Source organism: Neoarius graeffei, chromosome 11, assembly GCF_027579695.1.
Source record: "Neoarius graeffei isolate fNeoGra1 chromosome 11, fNeoGra1.pri, whole genome shotgun sequence".
Lineage (NCBI taxonomy): Eukaryota > Metazoa > Chordata > Actinopteri > Siluriformes > Ariidae > Neoarius > Neoarius graeffei.
In genome coordinates, this window is record NC_083579.1 from 6,301,864 (window position 1) to 6,316,423 (window position 14,560).

Sequence of the window (14,560 nt, forward strand, 5' to 3'; positions counted from 1 at the left end):
TTATTTATTTTTTTAATTCCTCGTTTTCTTTCTTTTGTAAGCACAAATAGTTACATACATTTTTTATACATGTTCGAAGTAAATAAACGTACAAGATACCCAGAGCAGCCTGGGGAGCAGTTCAGGGTTAGGTGCCTTGCTCGAGAGCACTTCAGCCATCACTGCTGGTATGAACTGAACCGGCAACCTTTTGGTCCCAAAGCCACTTCTCTAACCATTAGGCCACGGCGTCCATTGAATATAATGCAAATCACTGCATTGTGTTTTTATTTACGTCTTCCACAGCGTCCCAACTTTTTTGGAATCAGGGTTGGATTGTCAAAAAGCCAAAGCATGGGTTGCTCTCAATGCCTTAAACAAAATCTGAGTCGCACCTCTGACCAGGGAAACAAAGATCAGGGTTTTAAAGCATCAGTCGAATCCATACTGTTATATGGCTCAGAAAACTCGGGAAAAGTCCCTGGATGGTACCGATACTCGTATGCAGCGAAGAGTTTTAAACATATCTCTGGTGGCAACTTAACCCCGCCTCTTTTGTTTGTATCATCAGGAAACAACGCCCCGGTCTTTGCGGTCATGTTCAACCAACCTGCGGCGCAAGTGTTGCTCTGGGAGCCTGACGCAAAGTGCAAGGTTGGCTGGCGGCGTACCAGTCTGAAGACGGTACTTGAAAGGGACACAGGTCTACCGAGTGACCACCTTAAGGTGGCTACGGCCAACAAGCAGGCCTGGGTAGAGATATCTCTCTACGTCATCAGCCTGCTGGATGCCAGATGATGATAGTGATTCCTGTTCTTGGCTGGATCAGGTAACTGCAGATCGGGTAATGGGTTTTAACACCACACGCACCATAACGGGGCTTTGGATAGTTTCTGTTTATTGTGACAGTTAAAGTTTGAGTTTTACCGAAAAATTATAGATCATTAAAGCATAATGATGATCGTTGTGGGCGGCACGGTGGTGTAGTGGTTAGCGCTGTCGCCTCACAGCAAGAAGGTCCGGGTTCGAGCCCCGTGGCCGGCGAGGGCCTTTCTGTGTGGAGTTTGCATGTTCTCCCCGTGTCCGCGTGGGTTTCCTCCGGGTGCTCCGGTTTCCCCCACAGTCCAAAGACATGCAGGTTAGGTTAACTGGTGACTCTAAATTGAGCGTAGGTGTGAATGTGAGTGTGAATGGTTGTCTGTGTCTATGTGTCAGCCCTGTGATGACCTGGCGACTTGTCCAGGGTGTACCCCGCCTTTCGCCCGTAGTCAGCTGGGATAGGATCCAGCTCGCCAGCGACCCTGTAGAACAGGATAAAGCGGCTAGAGATGATGAGATGAGATGAGATGATCGTTGTGGAATGAGAGGAATCAAAGACTTATAAAAGACTAGATTTACAGATGTACCACAACATGAAATGTAACTATAAATGGATAAAAAGTGGTGGTGCCTTTTTTTTTTAAGCAAATACAATGAAATATGATAATTGTTAAAGGTCCCATGGCATGAAATTTTCACTTTCTGAGGTTTTTTAATGTTTAAATGAGTTCCTCTGACCTTCTTAAGTCACCCCAGTGGCTAGAAATTTCATAATGTGTAAACCAAACTATGCCCAACATTTGAGAATGGCGCGTCAAAACGGCGCGTTGATAAACTCTTCCCTTTACTACGTCAGCAAGGGAGATGATCCCCACGCCCCCCCTCTGGATTCCCACCCACTGTATGGATTGCCCGCCCAGTTGTAGTGAGGAGACCATAGAGGGAGGACACAACAACATGGCATCACCTAAGTGAGCGAAACATGGAAATTGCGCTGTACATGGATGTGACAACACAGAAAAGAGTCTGTTTTTCCTGCCGACGGGAGAGCCCCTGAAGACGCAGTGGCTTAATTTTATTTACTCCAATAATACGCCGTCGAGTCTACCTAAGACGGTGTATGTTTGTCGGAAGCATTTTCCTGAGGAATGTTTCCACAACTTGGGACAGTACAGGGCAGGTTTTGCACATCAGCTGTCACTGAAGCCTGGGTCCGTACCAAGCATCCCTGCCGCATCAGCAACAAACACCGAACAAGTAAGTGTATAACTGTTAAGTCGTTTTGCCGTGTTTTAAAATCGGTGCGTTAGCCTAGCAATGGCTACATTAGCTGTGCAGCTAACCGCTTCCTGCAGTTAGCCAGGTACTCTGCGCTACAAAACCAAAAAGCATGCAGCATGCTCTGTTATAATAGCCAATCAAAACAGTTTTTACAAAGACACCCACATTCTTTTTTTAAGTCACTCGTACATTTTATTTGTTTGTTTGTTCAGTAAAAACCCAAACATTTGTTGAATTTATTTTATTTCCTCGCGTCGCACCTTAATGACGTCAGCGCGCGGTATTTTTCCCTTCGCGGTTTGTTCCTTCTCTCTCGCCATAGTAAGACACCCACATCCGCTTGTTCTGACCCACTGGAGGTAGCGTCACAGTGCTGTTAGCCAATCAGAGGTAACACGTTTACATGTCATGAATATTAATGATAAGACCCGCCCCCACCCTCTACCCTTCCCCGCCTCCTGCTTCTCATTAGCAAAACGACGCACTGGGAAAAGCGCTGAAATGGAGCTTTCTCCCAGGAGGCTATATCTACGTGCCGAGGGTTCATTTCGAGAAAGGCTGTGGATATAACATCCGGAAACCTCCACGAGCCCGTTTAAAGCATCAACAAACCACCATGCCATGGGCCCTTTAAACTGCTGAGAAAGCACGTTGGAACTAAAGTCATAAACTTCTGGTGGGAACAGTAACTCTGCTTCGTTGATTATTTTCCTAAAACAGCATGACACCGAGTGTTTGATTCCTTACGTACTGTAAGATGCAGGATAAGATACACACTCTGTGTTCGCACCGTTAAACACAGTACACGAGGAAATATTCTGCAGCGACTTGTGCTCCATCATAACCAATTTGCATAAAACGTCAAATAGTCACATCACTGTTTTTGTTTTTAAATAAGAGCACAGGCTTTCCTTCTACGCGTGTTCTACGGTTATCATTATTGCCTGCGCTGTGACTCCGGTTATAAATTCTGAGTACGGTCGGAAAATAAAAAAGCTTCAGCACTTCCTGAGGGTCACGCCATCGCTGAGCATGGAACAAAGCCAATAATAATAATAATAATAATAATAATAATAATAATATCTGAAATGGAAGTGTAGTGTCTCTGTGGTCCTTCTTTCCCCTTTATGTTTATGTAAAGATCACAGGCCTGAACGCAGGTTAGGAAACAGGAAAATTATTCCCTCTAAGCGAACCAACCAGCTGGAATGTGACACGGTGCTTCCTTTGGCATCGGAACAGCCCGTGCAATATTTGGAAAGCTTTTTTTTTACGCTACAAATTAATTCTGTTGAATGCGTGGCGCAGTGTGCTGACTCGGCAAAAACAGGGCTGCAGTGGAAATATTTATATCGATGAGTGGAATTCCTCCTGGATATACGTCAGCTCATACTGCAGAACCAAAGCCGTACATTCTTTTCTGAAGGCGTCACTGATGTATCCTCGATGCTGCCTGTGCGGCAGCTCCCTCAAGCAAAAGGAAAAAACAAATTAAAAAAAGACGATGGACTAAACCTGACCCTGTGATTCGAACCGGATAAAAATGTTTGATATGATTTGTAGGGCGGCACGGTGGTGTAGTGGTTAGCGCTGTCGCCTCACGGCAAGAAGGTCCGGGTTCAAGCCCCGTGGCCGGCGAGGGCCTTTCTGTGCGGAGTTTGCATGTTCTCCCCGTGTCCGCGTGGGTTTCCTCCGGGTGCTCCGGTTTCCCCCACAGTCCAAAGACATGCAGGTTAGGTTAACTGGTGACTCTAAATTGAGCGTAGGTGTGAATGTGAGTGTGAATGGTTGTCTGTGTCTATGTGTCAGCCCTGTGATGACCTGGTGACTTGTCCAGGGTGTACCCCGCCTTTCGCCCGTAGTCAGCTGGGATAGGCTCCAGCTTGCCTGCGACCCTGTAGAACAGGATAAAGCGGCTAGAGATAATGAGATGAGATGAGATATGATTTGTGCGGTAACTGTTAGCTAAACCTAATGTTAGCTAGCTTTAGTTACGTGGCATGCTGATGTCACACGTTACCGTAAATGCTATCCTAAAAGGTCCTTCAAAACGAATGATCTTAGACGACGCCTTCTGTGGAAAGTTATGTCTTCGGAGACACCTGTCTGTTACAAGGCAGCAACCTTTTGTTTCAAACAGCCCAGAGAATAGAGTCTGAAATGACCGATAGGAAGTGCATCCAAACGCAAACAAGCATTCCGGACCAGAAGTCAGTTTTCCAAACTGGTTTTCTCAGCGACTTAATACACTTTCGCTAAGGTCATGACTTAATGGATTTTTTAAAAATCATGTTCTACACTTGTTCTTGCTTCTAAGATCCCTGTTCTTGGCTGCAGGAGTGGAACCCAATGTGTTGTTCTAGCTCCTGTTGCATGCCGAGATGCTTTTCTGCTCACCACGGTTGTACAGAGTGATTATATGAGTTTCTATATCCTTCCTGGCAAAAAAGCTCGAACCACGAATCTGTCCATTTTCCTCTGACCTCTCTTATTAACGAAGCGTTTGGTTCCACCGACAGAACTGTCGCTCACTTGATGTTTTTTGTTTTTACACCATTCTGTATAATCTCTGGAGACTGTTGTGGGTGAAAACCCCAGGAAGGAGATCAGCAGTTTCTGAAATACTCAAACCTCATACTCATCTGGCTCAAACCAGCACCCATACCACAGTGAAAGAAAGTCACACTTCACTGTGAGATCACAATTTTTCCCATTCTGATGTTTGAACATTGTGAACATTAATTAGCTGAAGCTCTTGATTTGTATCTGCGTGATTTGATGTGTCATGGTGCTGTCGAGAGATTGGCTGATTAGAGAACTGCGTCAAACAGAACAAAGTGGCCAGTGAGCGTATCTTCCAGATTATTTGTACGAGTAAGGAATTTAAAAAAACAAACACACAAACACTTTTGGACCTGTCTCTATGAAAAGATCCAGTCATTTCTCATTCCATCATATTAAATTTGCTCCAGCCTTGCATGATTAGGAGGCAGACTAACTTTAAAATGCTCCGTGATGCAGAAAATAAGTGTTTTTGTGACCTTGGGCCAAAAACTGGAGCCGTAATGGGTGAAAAAAAAGCCTAAATGACTATTGTGACCATCGTGCAGTCTGTGATGTATTTGCAGACCTCCAGGGGGCGCTGTAGTGAGCAAAACAGTGTTTGAATCTCACCTCTGGTCTGACAGCTGCCTCTGCAGCACGTTCTTGATGAGGCCGCTGGGCCGAGAGCTCTTCTGCGGCGAGTTTTTGGGGCTGCCGTCCGAGTCGCCGCTCTCTTCGTCTCCCATCGCCTTTACGTAGCTGCTGCTCCTCATCCGCCGACACGGGATCTCATCATCCTTTACTCCGGGGTATCCGCCCCACTCGTCCTGAGGGACCTACACATATACACACACACACGAATGATGCTTTATTATGGTGTTGTAAATGCTTTGCGCACCTATTACCAGGAAAACTTCACTCGTAAACGTAAAGATCCGAATGAAGTAATTCCGATTACGGATTCCAAATAAACTGTTTATATTGTATGTATCCTAAACTGGAAAAACTGGAGACCGTTTGTACAGTATATACCATTGACTCCAAAGCACTGAGAATTGTATGGGTCTAGTTAGCGCTTTCGAGTTTTTAATCGCACTGCTTGTTTGGCGAATCCACACACACCGACCCGCTCTCCTCTACCGTACGACAGCTACCAACCAGGAACTGTAAAGGCTATCGAGACAGACGTCTTCCTTCAGACACATGAACCAGACAATCTTTTCAAACTGTTGCTCGTGCTGCATCACAGGGTGGAGAAACGCACTTGGAAGAAAGTGCTGTCCACCTTCTTCCACATACATGACCTCGGAGATGCCCATGATTGCCTAGTATCTCTATGATTGACAGGGGAGACAGAGTACACCCCTCCCACCTAGAAATCACCACCAATTTTGCTCTCTTGGTCTCCCGGCCATGGATGGCTGTTGCATTATCGGGATTCGAATTTGCGATCTCTTGGGCGGTAGGTTTTCTTTGGATCTCTTGGATGATCTCAGGCTCAGATACATTCACGAATGGGTCTTTCAGGTCTGAGTCTTCTGTTCACTTGTCACATGGCCCCTGCATAAAATATTCTTATGTTAACAATCACACAAAGCTGGTTGATCCATAAGAACCGTGGCTGGAGCTACTGGGGCTATTCCGGCAGATTTTGAAGGTTGCATAACTTTGGGCGGAGTAAAAATGCAAATGAAGCCATGGTAGCTGCGATGGGAGTGACGGAAGACACCGGTAAATCCAAGATAGAGTGGGTGAAAGCAGTGACAAATAGCCATGTATGGTCTTACGGCAACGAAAGCAGTGTGTACGGTTTTCACAGCTGCAGTACAGCATAGCCACGGTAAGACGAAATAAGCCACGCTCCCTTGACAAACTTTTCACTTCCTGCAGAATGTCATTCTGTGAACATTTCAAGCTTAATCTTCCATCAAGTTGTGATGGAATTCGACGGTAACCCCAGATTAGCCCACGTAAGCCTCACCTATGTCTCAAGGATGCTCATGGATGCCTTCACAGTTGTGATGGATGAATTCATCTGGCGCTTGACCCACAGCAATTTTCAACATGATGAAACTTTCCGGGGAAAGTTGGAAGCCACGCCCTCCTGGTTGTCAAGGTAGCTCCCCGGCTCTCACGTATTCCAATGGAAGGGCCCAGAACACGTGCTGGTTGACCCCCGGATGGCTCAAAATCATCTACCATGAAGTGATTCCAGCTATGTGAGACCTTAACTTTAGAGTAGGAACAACTGATTCATTCAAGAATCATAACTATGGGTCTTTTGGGTCCGAGTCTCTCGGTTATTATTTACATGATTCCAGCAGTCACACAATAGCAATGCTATTGCTGGAGATGAGACGCAAGCTTGGTGACCCTAGCTGGTCAACCAAAGCATTTCTGTAGCTAGCTAGCTATGTGTAATGTAGCTACTGAATGGATGTTTAACCCTCTGGGGTCGAGAGCTTCGCCAGTGAAGCTCAGCAGGTTTAGAATGAACAGGTCATGTATTTAGATTAATATTTTCACAAGTTTTTATCATACAAGCATGATAAGCATATTCACAGAAACTTTATACTTTATAGTTTCCTATGTGCCCACTGCCAAATAATATTTTTTAATTACCTAAATTAGAAGAAACGTAAAACTTGTCATCTGACTCAGTCACACCGGAGTCGGCGCGCTGAGCGCTTACTTACGCATTCATAAAAGACTGTTCACATGGTAATGGCATGATAACCACTTTCCCTCTTTTGGTTTCGATTGGTTTTTCTTTTGCAGTGGGAACGCCCACCGTAAACAGGATAAAATCTGTCAGCCATAGTTTAGGCTACCTGTTTGGAGGTAAAACTTGTTGCGAGATGGAACGGCCATTTGATGCTCAGGAGGTGCTTCAGATGATTCAGGAGAGTGATTCAATTTCAGGACAGCGATTCAATTCATGGTTTGATTCATGATTCAGGACAGTGATTCAGTTCAATCTTGAGAACTGCAGCACTGATGATGATGAGCAGTGTCATTTTGATATTCGACTTGATCCAGCCAAATATCAACTCGAGTAAGTGTAAATATTTCTTCTATTTCTTATGAACATATCGGTTGATACACGTGCGCTGTAGTGCATAATCTCTGCGTGCTTCTTGAGTAAATAAAATATGCACCAGTGCTTGTTTGCTCTCTTTTCTTCTTCATCTTTTTCTGGCACTCTAATGATTTTGGTATGCTCTGATGATGTTGTCAATTTCAAGAAATCTAAGCAGCATTTTCAGTCATATGACTTTTTTGTATTCAGAAGTTCAGCTACAATAATATTTATATAGTATGTATGTCATGGTTGTACTTAAAAAATACCAGATAAATGAAGATGTTGTAAAAAGCAGTTTTAGAACTGTGTTGGAATGTGTGAAAAAACATGACCTTACCCATTGTGATGAACCGTTTTGATCACTTGACCTGATGGGATTAAGAGTCGGCAGTGGGAGAGGTTTTCACTCTTCTCATTGAATGGAATGGAATTTTTTACTCTTCTCATTGAATATGTCATGGTCCTACCTGTGGTTTCCTCTCATCAGTTTCCATTCCACTCCTCTCCACTCAGTATTACCTGCCACGCCCGCATGCTCCTTCCCCATCAGGCTCACCTGCTGTCAATTACCATCATTAACTCTCATTTGACTTTCAGTGGCTGTCATTGGCTGTTGCCTATCACCTGCTCCCTTCCCTGTGTGTATTTAAACTGCAGTCCTCCCAAGCTTCAGTGTCAGATCGTCTTTCAAGGCATCGACTCCATCAACTCTTCAGCCCTGGTAACCTGACCCTGCATTTCTGTCTCCATTCACACTACCTGACCTGTGACTCTCTGTTTCAGCCTGTTCCCAAACTCCTGTCTGTCGTGCTGTCCTGTCTGCCTGCTGAAAGCCTGCTTGCTGGGAGACCGCCTGAACACCAAGGGCTGTCAGCTTGCAGCCAAACTACTCTGACAATGCCTGATCCCATCTGATCTCAGAAGCTAAACAGGGTCGGGCCTGGTTAGTACTTGGATGGGAGACGTCACCACCATGCTCCCACCTGCCTCTCAGTCTTCCTGCCACTGAACTTCACACACACATCCTCCCAACTCCCTTTCCCCTGCTATCAATAAATTCAACATTTAACTTGGGTCCTTGTCTGTTTGTCCTGACAGAATACCCATCCCACTGCCAACCTTTTATCCCAAAACAATAGGACATTTTTTTGATGGCCAGTTAATTATCCAAATCAATGGAGCAGATTTAAGTTTTTCTGCTTGATCCATTCCTAAGACTGAAAAGAATCGCCTCAACTGATCAAACCGGTTCGACACAATGAGTAAGGGCATGTTTTTTCATGTTGTAGCTGAACTTGTGCTGAATATGAAAAAGTCATATGGCTTTGAAAATACTGCTTAGATTTGTTGAAATTGACAACATTAGAGCATGCTAAAAATCATTAGTGCCAGAAATTACCCTCAGACCCCAGAGGGTTAACTTGCCTTTTCGTTGGAATGAGTTCAGACTCTACGGATCTTCAGTGACCAAGTAGGCTCAAGCGAATAGCTACAACCCCGATTCCAAAAAAGTTGGGACAAAGTACAAATTGTAAATAAAAACGGAATGCAATGATGTGGAAGTTTCAAAATTCCATATTTTATTCAGAATAGAACATAGATGACATATCAAATGTTTAAACTGAGAAAATGTATCATTTAAAGAGAAAAATTAGGTGATTTTAAATTTCATGACAACAACACATCTCAAAAAAGTTGGGACAAGGCCATGTTTCCCACTGTGAGACATCCCCTTTTCTCTTTACAACAGTCTGTAAACGTCTGGGGACTGAGGAGACAAGTTGCTCAAGTTTAGGGATAGGAATGTTAACCCATTCTTGTCGAATGTAGGATTCTAGTTGCTCAACTGTCTTAGGTCTTTTTTGTCGTATCTTCCGTTTTATGATGCGCCAAATGTTTTCTATGGGTGAAAGATCTGGACTGCAGGCTGGCCAGTTCAGTACCCGGACCCTTCTTCTACACAGCCATGATGCTGTAATTGATGCAGTATGTGGTTTGGCATTGTCATGTTGGAAAATGCAAGGTCTTCCCTGAAAGAGACGTCGTCTGGATGGGAGCATATGTTGCTTCTTTGAACTATAGAGTTTTAGCTGGCAACGGCGGATGGCACGGTGAATTGTGTTCACAGATAATGTTCTCTGGAAATATTCCTGAGCCCATTGTGATTTCCAATACAGAAGCATGCCTGTATGTGATGCAGTGCCGTCTAAGGGCCCGAAGATCACGGGCACCCAGTATGGTTTTCTGGCCTTGACCCTTACGCACAGAGATTCTTCCAGATTCTCTGAATCTTTTGATGATATTATGCACTGTAGATGATGATATGTTCAAACTCTTTGCAATTTTACACTGTCGAACTCCTTTCTGATATTGCTCCACTATTTGTCGGTGCAGAATTAGGGGGATTGGTGATCCTCTTCCCATCTTTACTTCTGAGAGCCGCTGCCACTCCAAGATGCTCTTTTTATACCCAGTCATGTTAATGACCTATTGCCAATTGACCTAATGAGTTGCAATTCGGTCCTCCAGCTGTTCCTTTTTTGTACCTTTAACTTTTCCAGCCTCTTATTGCCCCTGTCCCAACTTTTTTGAGATGTGTTGCTGTCATGAAATTTCAAATGAGCCAATATTTGGCATGAAATTTCAAAATGTCTCACTTTCGACATTTGATATGTTGTCTATGTTCTATTGTGAATACAATATCAGTTTTTGAGATTTGTAAATTATTGCATTCCGTTTTTATTTATAATTTGTACTTTGTCCCAACTTTTTTGGAATCGGGGTTGTAGAATACAATGACTAGAATGATATCTGTATTGATAGACACAGCTCTTATACAGGCAACTGAACATGAAGTAAATGAGTCATTTCAACTGAATAACTCAACAGGTTATCGTCCAAAAGGCTGCTTAAGAACTTAACAAGAGTGAACTTGTGTTTTATACTTTACCAAGTGAAGCTTGATGCTCTTAGGCTACATTCAGACTGTCTGTACAAATCTGATTTATCTGCATATCTGATTGGAATCCGATCATGTGTCGCAAGTTTAAACAGCCGAAAACCAAGAGATCCGATTTTTACAAATCCGTTTCACCATGTGGCTTGAAATACGATTCAAATCGCATTTTTGCAAATCCATTTAAGTCTGACTGGATTTCAGGTGGGTTTTTTTTTTCTTCTTCTTTTAATTTTTTTTTTTTTTTACATCTGTGAATTTTGATGACACAAAGTTCACGGTTAGATCACACGTACAGGAAACATGCTAATTTTGTGGTGCAGGAAATAAAGCAGAATAGGCAAGCCTCGTCCGTCTCTGATGCTGTCTGACTATTGTTACAAAACCTGCGCTATGGCTCCACATCACCATGGGGTAAATAAGCAAAGCTCATTTATTTATCTTCCATTTTGATTTGTTTGTGTCAGCTACACTCCCCGGCCACTTTAATAGGAACCTGTTCTTGATTCTAAGGTGGTGTTTGCATTAGACCGTATCAGCGGATCATCAGATTAATGTTTTTAAAACGATTCGCGTGCACACAGCAACGCCAATACACGATTCGCGTGCACACAGCAACGCCAATACACGATTCGCGTGCACACAGCAACGCCAATACACGGATACGCTAATCACATGACTAATTAGACGGCACGTCACATGATCCCGGTGCATATCGGGCATGCGCAAGTCACTCACCACTTGCAAGTGGAAGGATGTCAAGCGAACACCTTCTCCAGCAGATAAACACACCTGGCTGTGATGTTCATGTTCTCACTGAGTTTAAGCGCCTGAAGGAGGTAAATAAGTTGAAATGTGTAAATAAACCTCAGTGCGGCTCAGCGCTTCCTCCTGCGCTCCAAATCACTCCGCCCTGAACAGCGAGTGCCGTCTGGAGGGTGCGCACTCCGGCCATGCGCAGCTCACAGAGCGTGCGAGTGAAGCGCACGAGCAGTGATTCGGGACTGAGACGCTGTGTGTGTGATCCCAACGCCAGCAAATCAGGAAGGTGGATGTCACAGTGACGTTGTCCAATGACGACGTCAGCTAGAGCTCAGCACTGCATTTCCTCGTTCCTCAATGTTTACACAGCACCAGATCAGATACGAACTGGGTTGAATACGTGGGCCCTGGCGGATTCAAGTTGTTCCGCCTGTGGAGTCGTTTCCCGGCGTTTTAATGTGCACGGACAGTGCATCCGCGACGAAAACGAGACGGATACGGTCTAATGTAAACACCACCTAAGATCCTTGTTCTTGGCTGCCGGACTGGAACCTAATGTGTTGTTCTTTCTCCTGTTGCATGCTGAGATGCTTTTCTGCTCACCACGGTTGTAAAGAGTGATTATATGAGTTACTATATCCTTCCTGGCAAAAAAAAAAAGCTCGAACCAATCTGTCCATTTTCTGATCTCTGACCTCTCTTATCAACAAAGCGTTTGTATCCACCCACAGAACTGTTGCTCACTTGATGTTTTTTGTTTTTCGCACCATTCTGTGTAAACTCGAGAGACCGTTGTGTGTGAAAACCCCGGGAGATCAGCGGGTTCTGAAATACTCAAACCAGCAGTCCATCTGGCTCAAACCAGTGAAAGAAAGTCGCACAAAAATTGAGATCACAATTTTTCCCATTCTGATGCTTGAACATTGTGAACATTAATTAACTGAAGCTCTTGATTTGTACCTGCATGACTGTTGCTGTCAAGGGATCGGCTGATTACAGAACTGCATCAAACAGCAGGTGGATGGATGGGGGTTCCTAATAAAGTGGCCAGTGAGTGTACTTCTACTATCAGGCGCAATGCTATTACTATAGCAACCCATGTGAATCAAACTGAAAATAAGGATTGGACACAAACATGGACGCACGGACTGGATCGGATCACCTGCGGTATATAATATGGACAGTTAATCAGGAAGATCGGATTCAGATCGGATGTGTGTTTGGTCTGACAGTCTGAACATAGCCTTAGAGCTTGAGATTGAGTACCAGATGCAGAGTCTCCAGTGAAACACTAGTTCTACTGAAGGAATCATTTGAAAAAAGCTTCGTTCATTTGACTGAATGAGATTCAAAGATCCGAGTCAGTAAAAAGATCCGAACGTCCCATCACTATACTGAGGACAATTTCATTTCTTTTCTAATAGCTGTGTATAAAACTGTTTGTTTTTCTATTAAAAAGATTTTCCACCAAAATAAATTTCCTTCGCACTTACCTTGAAATGCATACACAAATTTTTTTATTTGTTCCAATTGATTATTAACGTATTATTAAATTAAATAGCACTGGAAAAATAGTCTGTTTGTCACCTGATCAGGAAACGTGTCAAGTTCAAAATCTCCAAATCTTTCTTATTTTAGAAGATAAGGTCGCCCAGTACCCAAACCGTCAACGTCAGACATCCTGGAGAGAAACACGATCCAAGACGAGCCCCTCACACATTCCTAAATCAGGAGGAGATGCCTGCAACTGTCTGACTATTTCAGACTGAAGGAAAAAAAAAAGTCCTTTCATTATGATGGAAAGTCTTACTCCGTCTTGGCCGGAAGGACAGAGAGGGAATTTTCTCTTTCATGATCTCCCAGAGAAGCTTCCTGTCTGCCTCCGGTCACGTCTCCTGATTAAATCACACAGGATGTCTTTCTTTTCATCATTTCATCATTATTCAATCATTATTATCTTAACATTATCTGTAGAATATACTTTAAATGCACAATATCTTCTTTTCAGGTAACTCAGGTTATTAGCTGTATAAACTAGACGGGCACTCGGTAGAGCGCATATCTCCACCAAGGTATATAGTACGTCATGATGGATCCCCATACATATCCGGAGTTGCATCCAAATCTAATCAATGGTTCCGTGACCCATTTCTCACCTTTCCTCCAAAGTTCATTAAAATGGGTTCAGTACTTTTTGAGTTAGGCAGCACGGTGGTGTAGTGGTTAGCGCTGTCGCCTCACAGCAAGAAGGTCCGGGTTCGAGCCCCGTGGCCGGCGAGGGCCTTTCTGTGCGGAGTTTGCATGTTCTCCCCGTGTCTGCGTGGGTTTCCTCCGGGTGCTCCGGTTTCCCCCACAGTCCAAAGACATGCAGGTTAGGTTAACTGGTGACTCTAAATTGAGCGTAGGTGTGAATGTGAGTGTGAATGGTTGTGTGTCTATGTGTCAGCCCTGTGATGACCTGGTGACTTGTCCAGGGTGTACCCCGCCTTTCGCCCGTAGTCAGCTGGGATAGGCTCCAGCTTGCCTGCGACCCTGTAGAACAGGATAAAGCGGCTAGAGATGATGAGATGAGATGAGATGAGAAAAACATCACCTCCTCTCACAAAGTTAATAATATTGACGGAAATGGAGCATGAAAACCGTCCATGTGTTTGGGGATCGTCTCTGATCTCTTAGTGCAGCTGCAAATCACAGGTTTACATGAACACACTCGTTCCCTCCATCGACTTTGTTGGCGGAGAAGGTTATGTTTTCACCTCTGTTTGTTTGTTTGTTCCCAACGTAACTCAAAAAGTACTGAATTGATTTGGATGAAATTTTGTGGATAGCTTTAGTATTATCCTCCGTTCAAGTGACTTGATTTTGATGTTCATACCGGTAACATGTGGCTTGGCGGAGGTATGGACTCTACCGACTGCCCTTCGAGTTCTAAAACATTATTTACAGGCAATTTCACAGATATAAAATGTGTATAATCATTGATTTGGTGACATTTCTTGAAGGAGACATTTATTTCACATTTATGGAAGGAGTCCCCAATGTCAGTGCTTTGTAACTTTAAGGACAAAGGAGTTTACGCGTCACCGTTTCTCTGTAACACTTGGTACACACTCGAGGATTTTCAACTCTTAACCGAT

General features: G+C 43.9%; 1 protein-coding gene across 1 annotated transcript in view; it reads right to left on the minus strand.

The window, feature by feature from the left end:
- The window catches only part of dlgap2a (discs, large (Drosophila) homolog-associated protein 2a), a 181,758-nt gene that overhangs the window by 132,509 nt on the left and 34,689 nt on the right, over positions 1-14,560 (minus strand). The window contains exon 3 of the mRNA XM_060933327.1: positions 5,254-5,459. Coding sequence (XP_060789310.1) covers positions 5,254-5,459 — 206 coding nt within the window. The remainder of the gene's footprint in view (positions 1-5,253; positions 5,460-14,560) is intronic.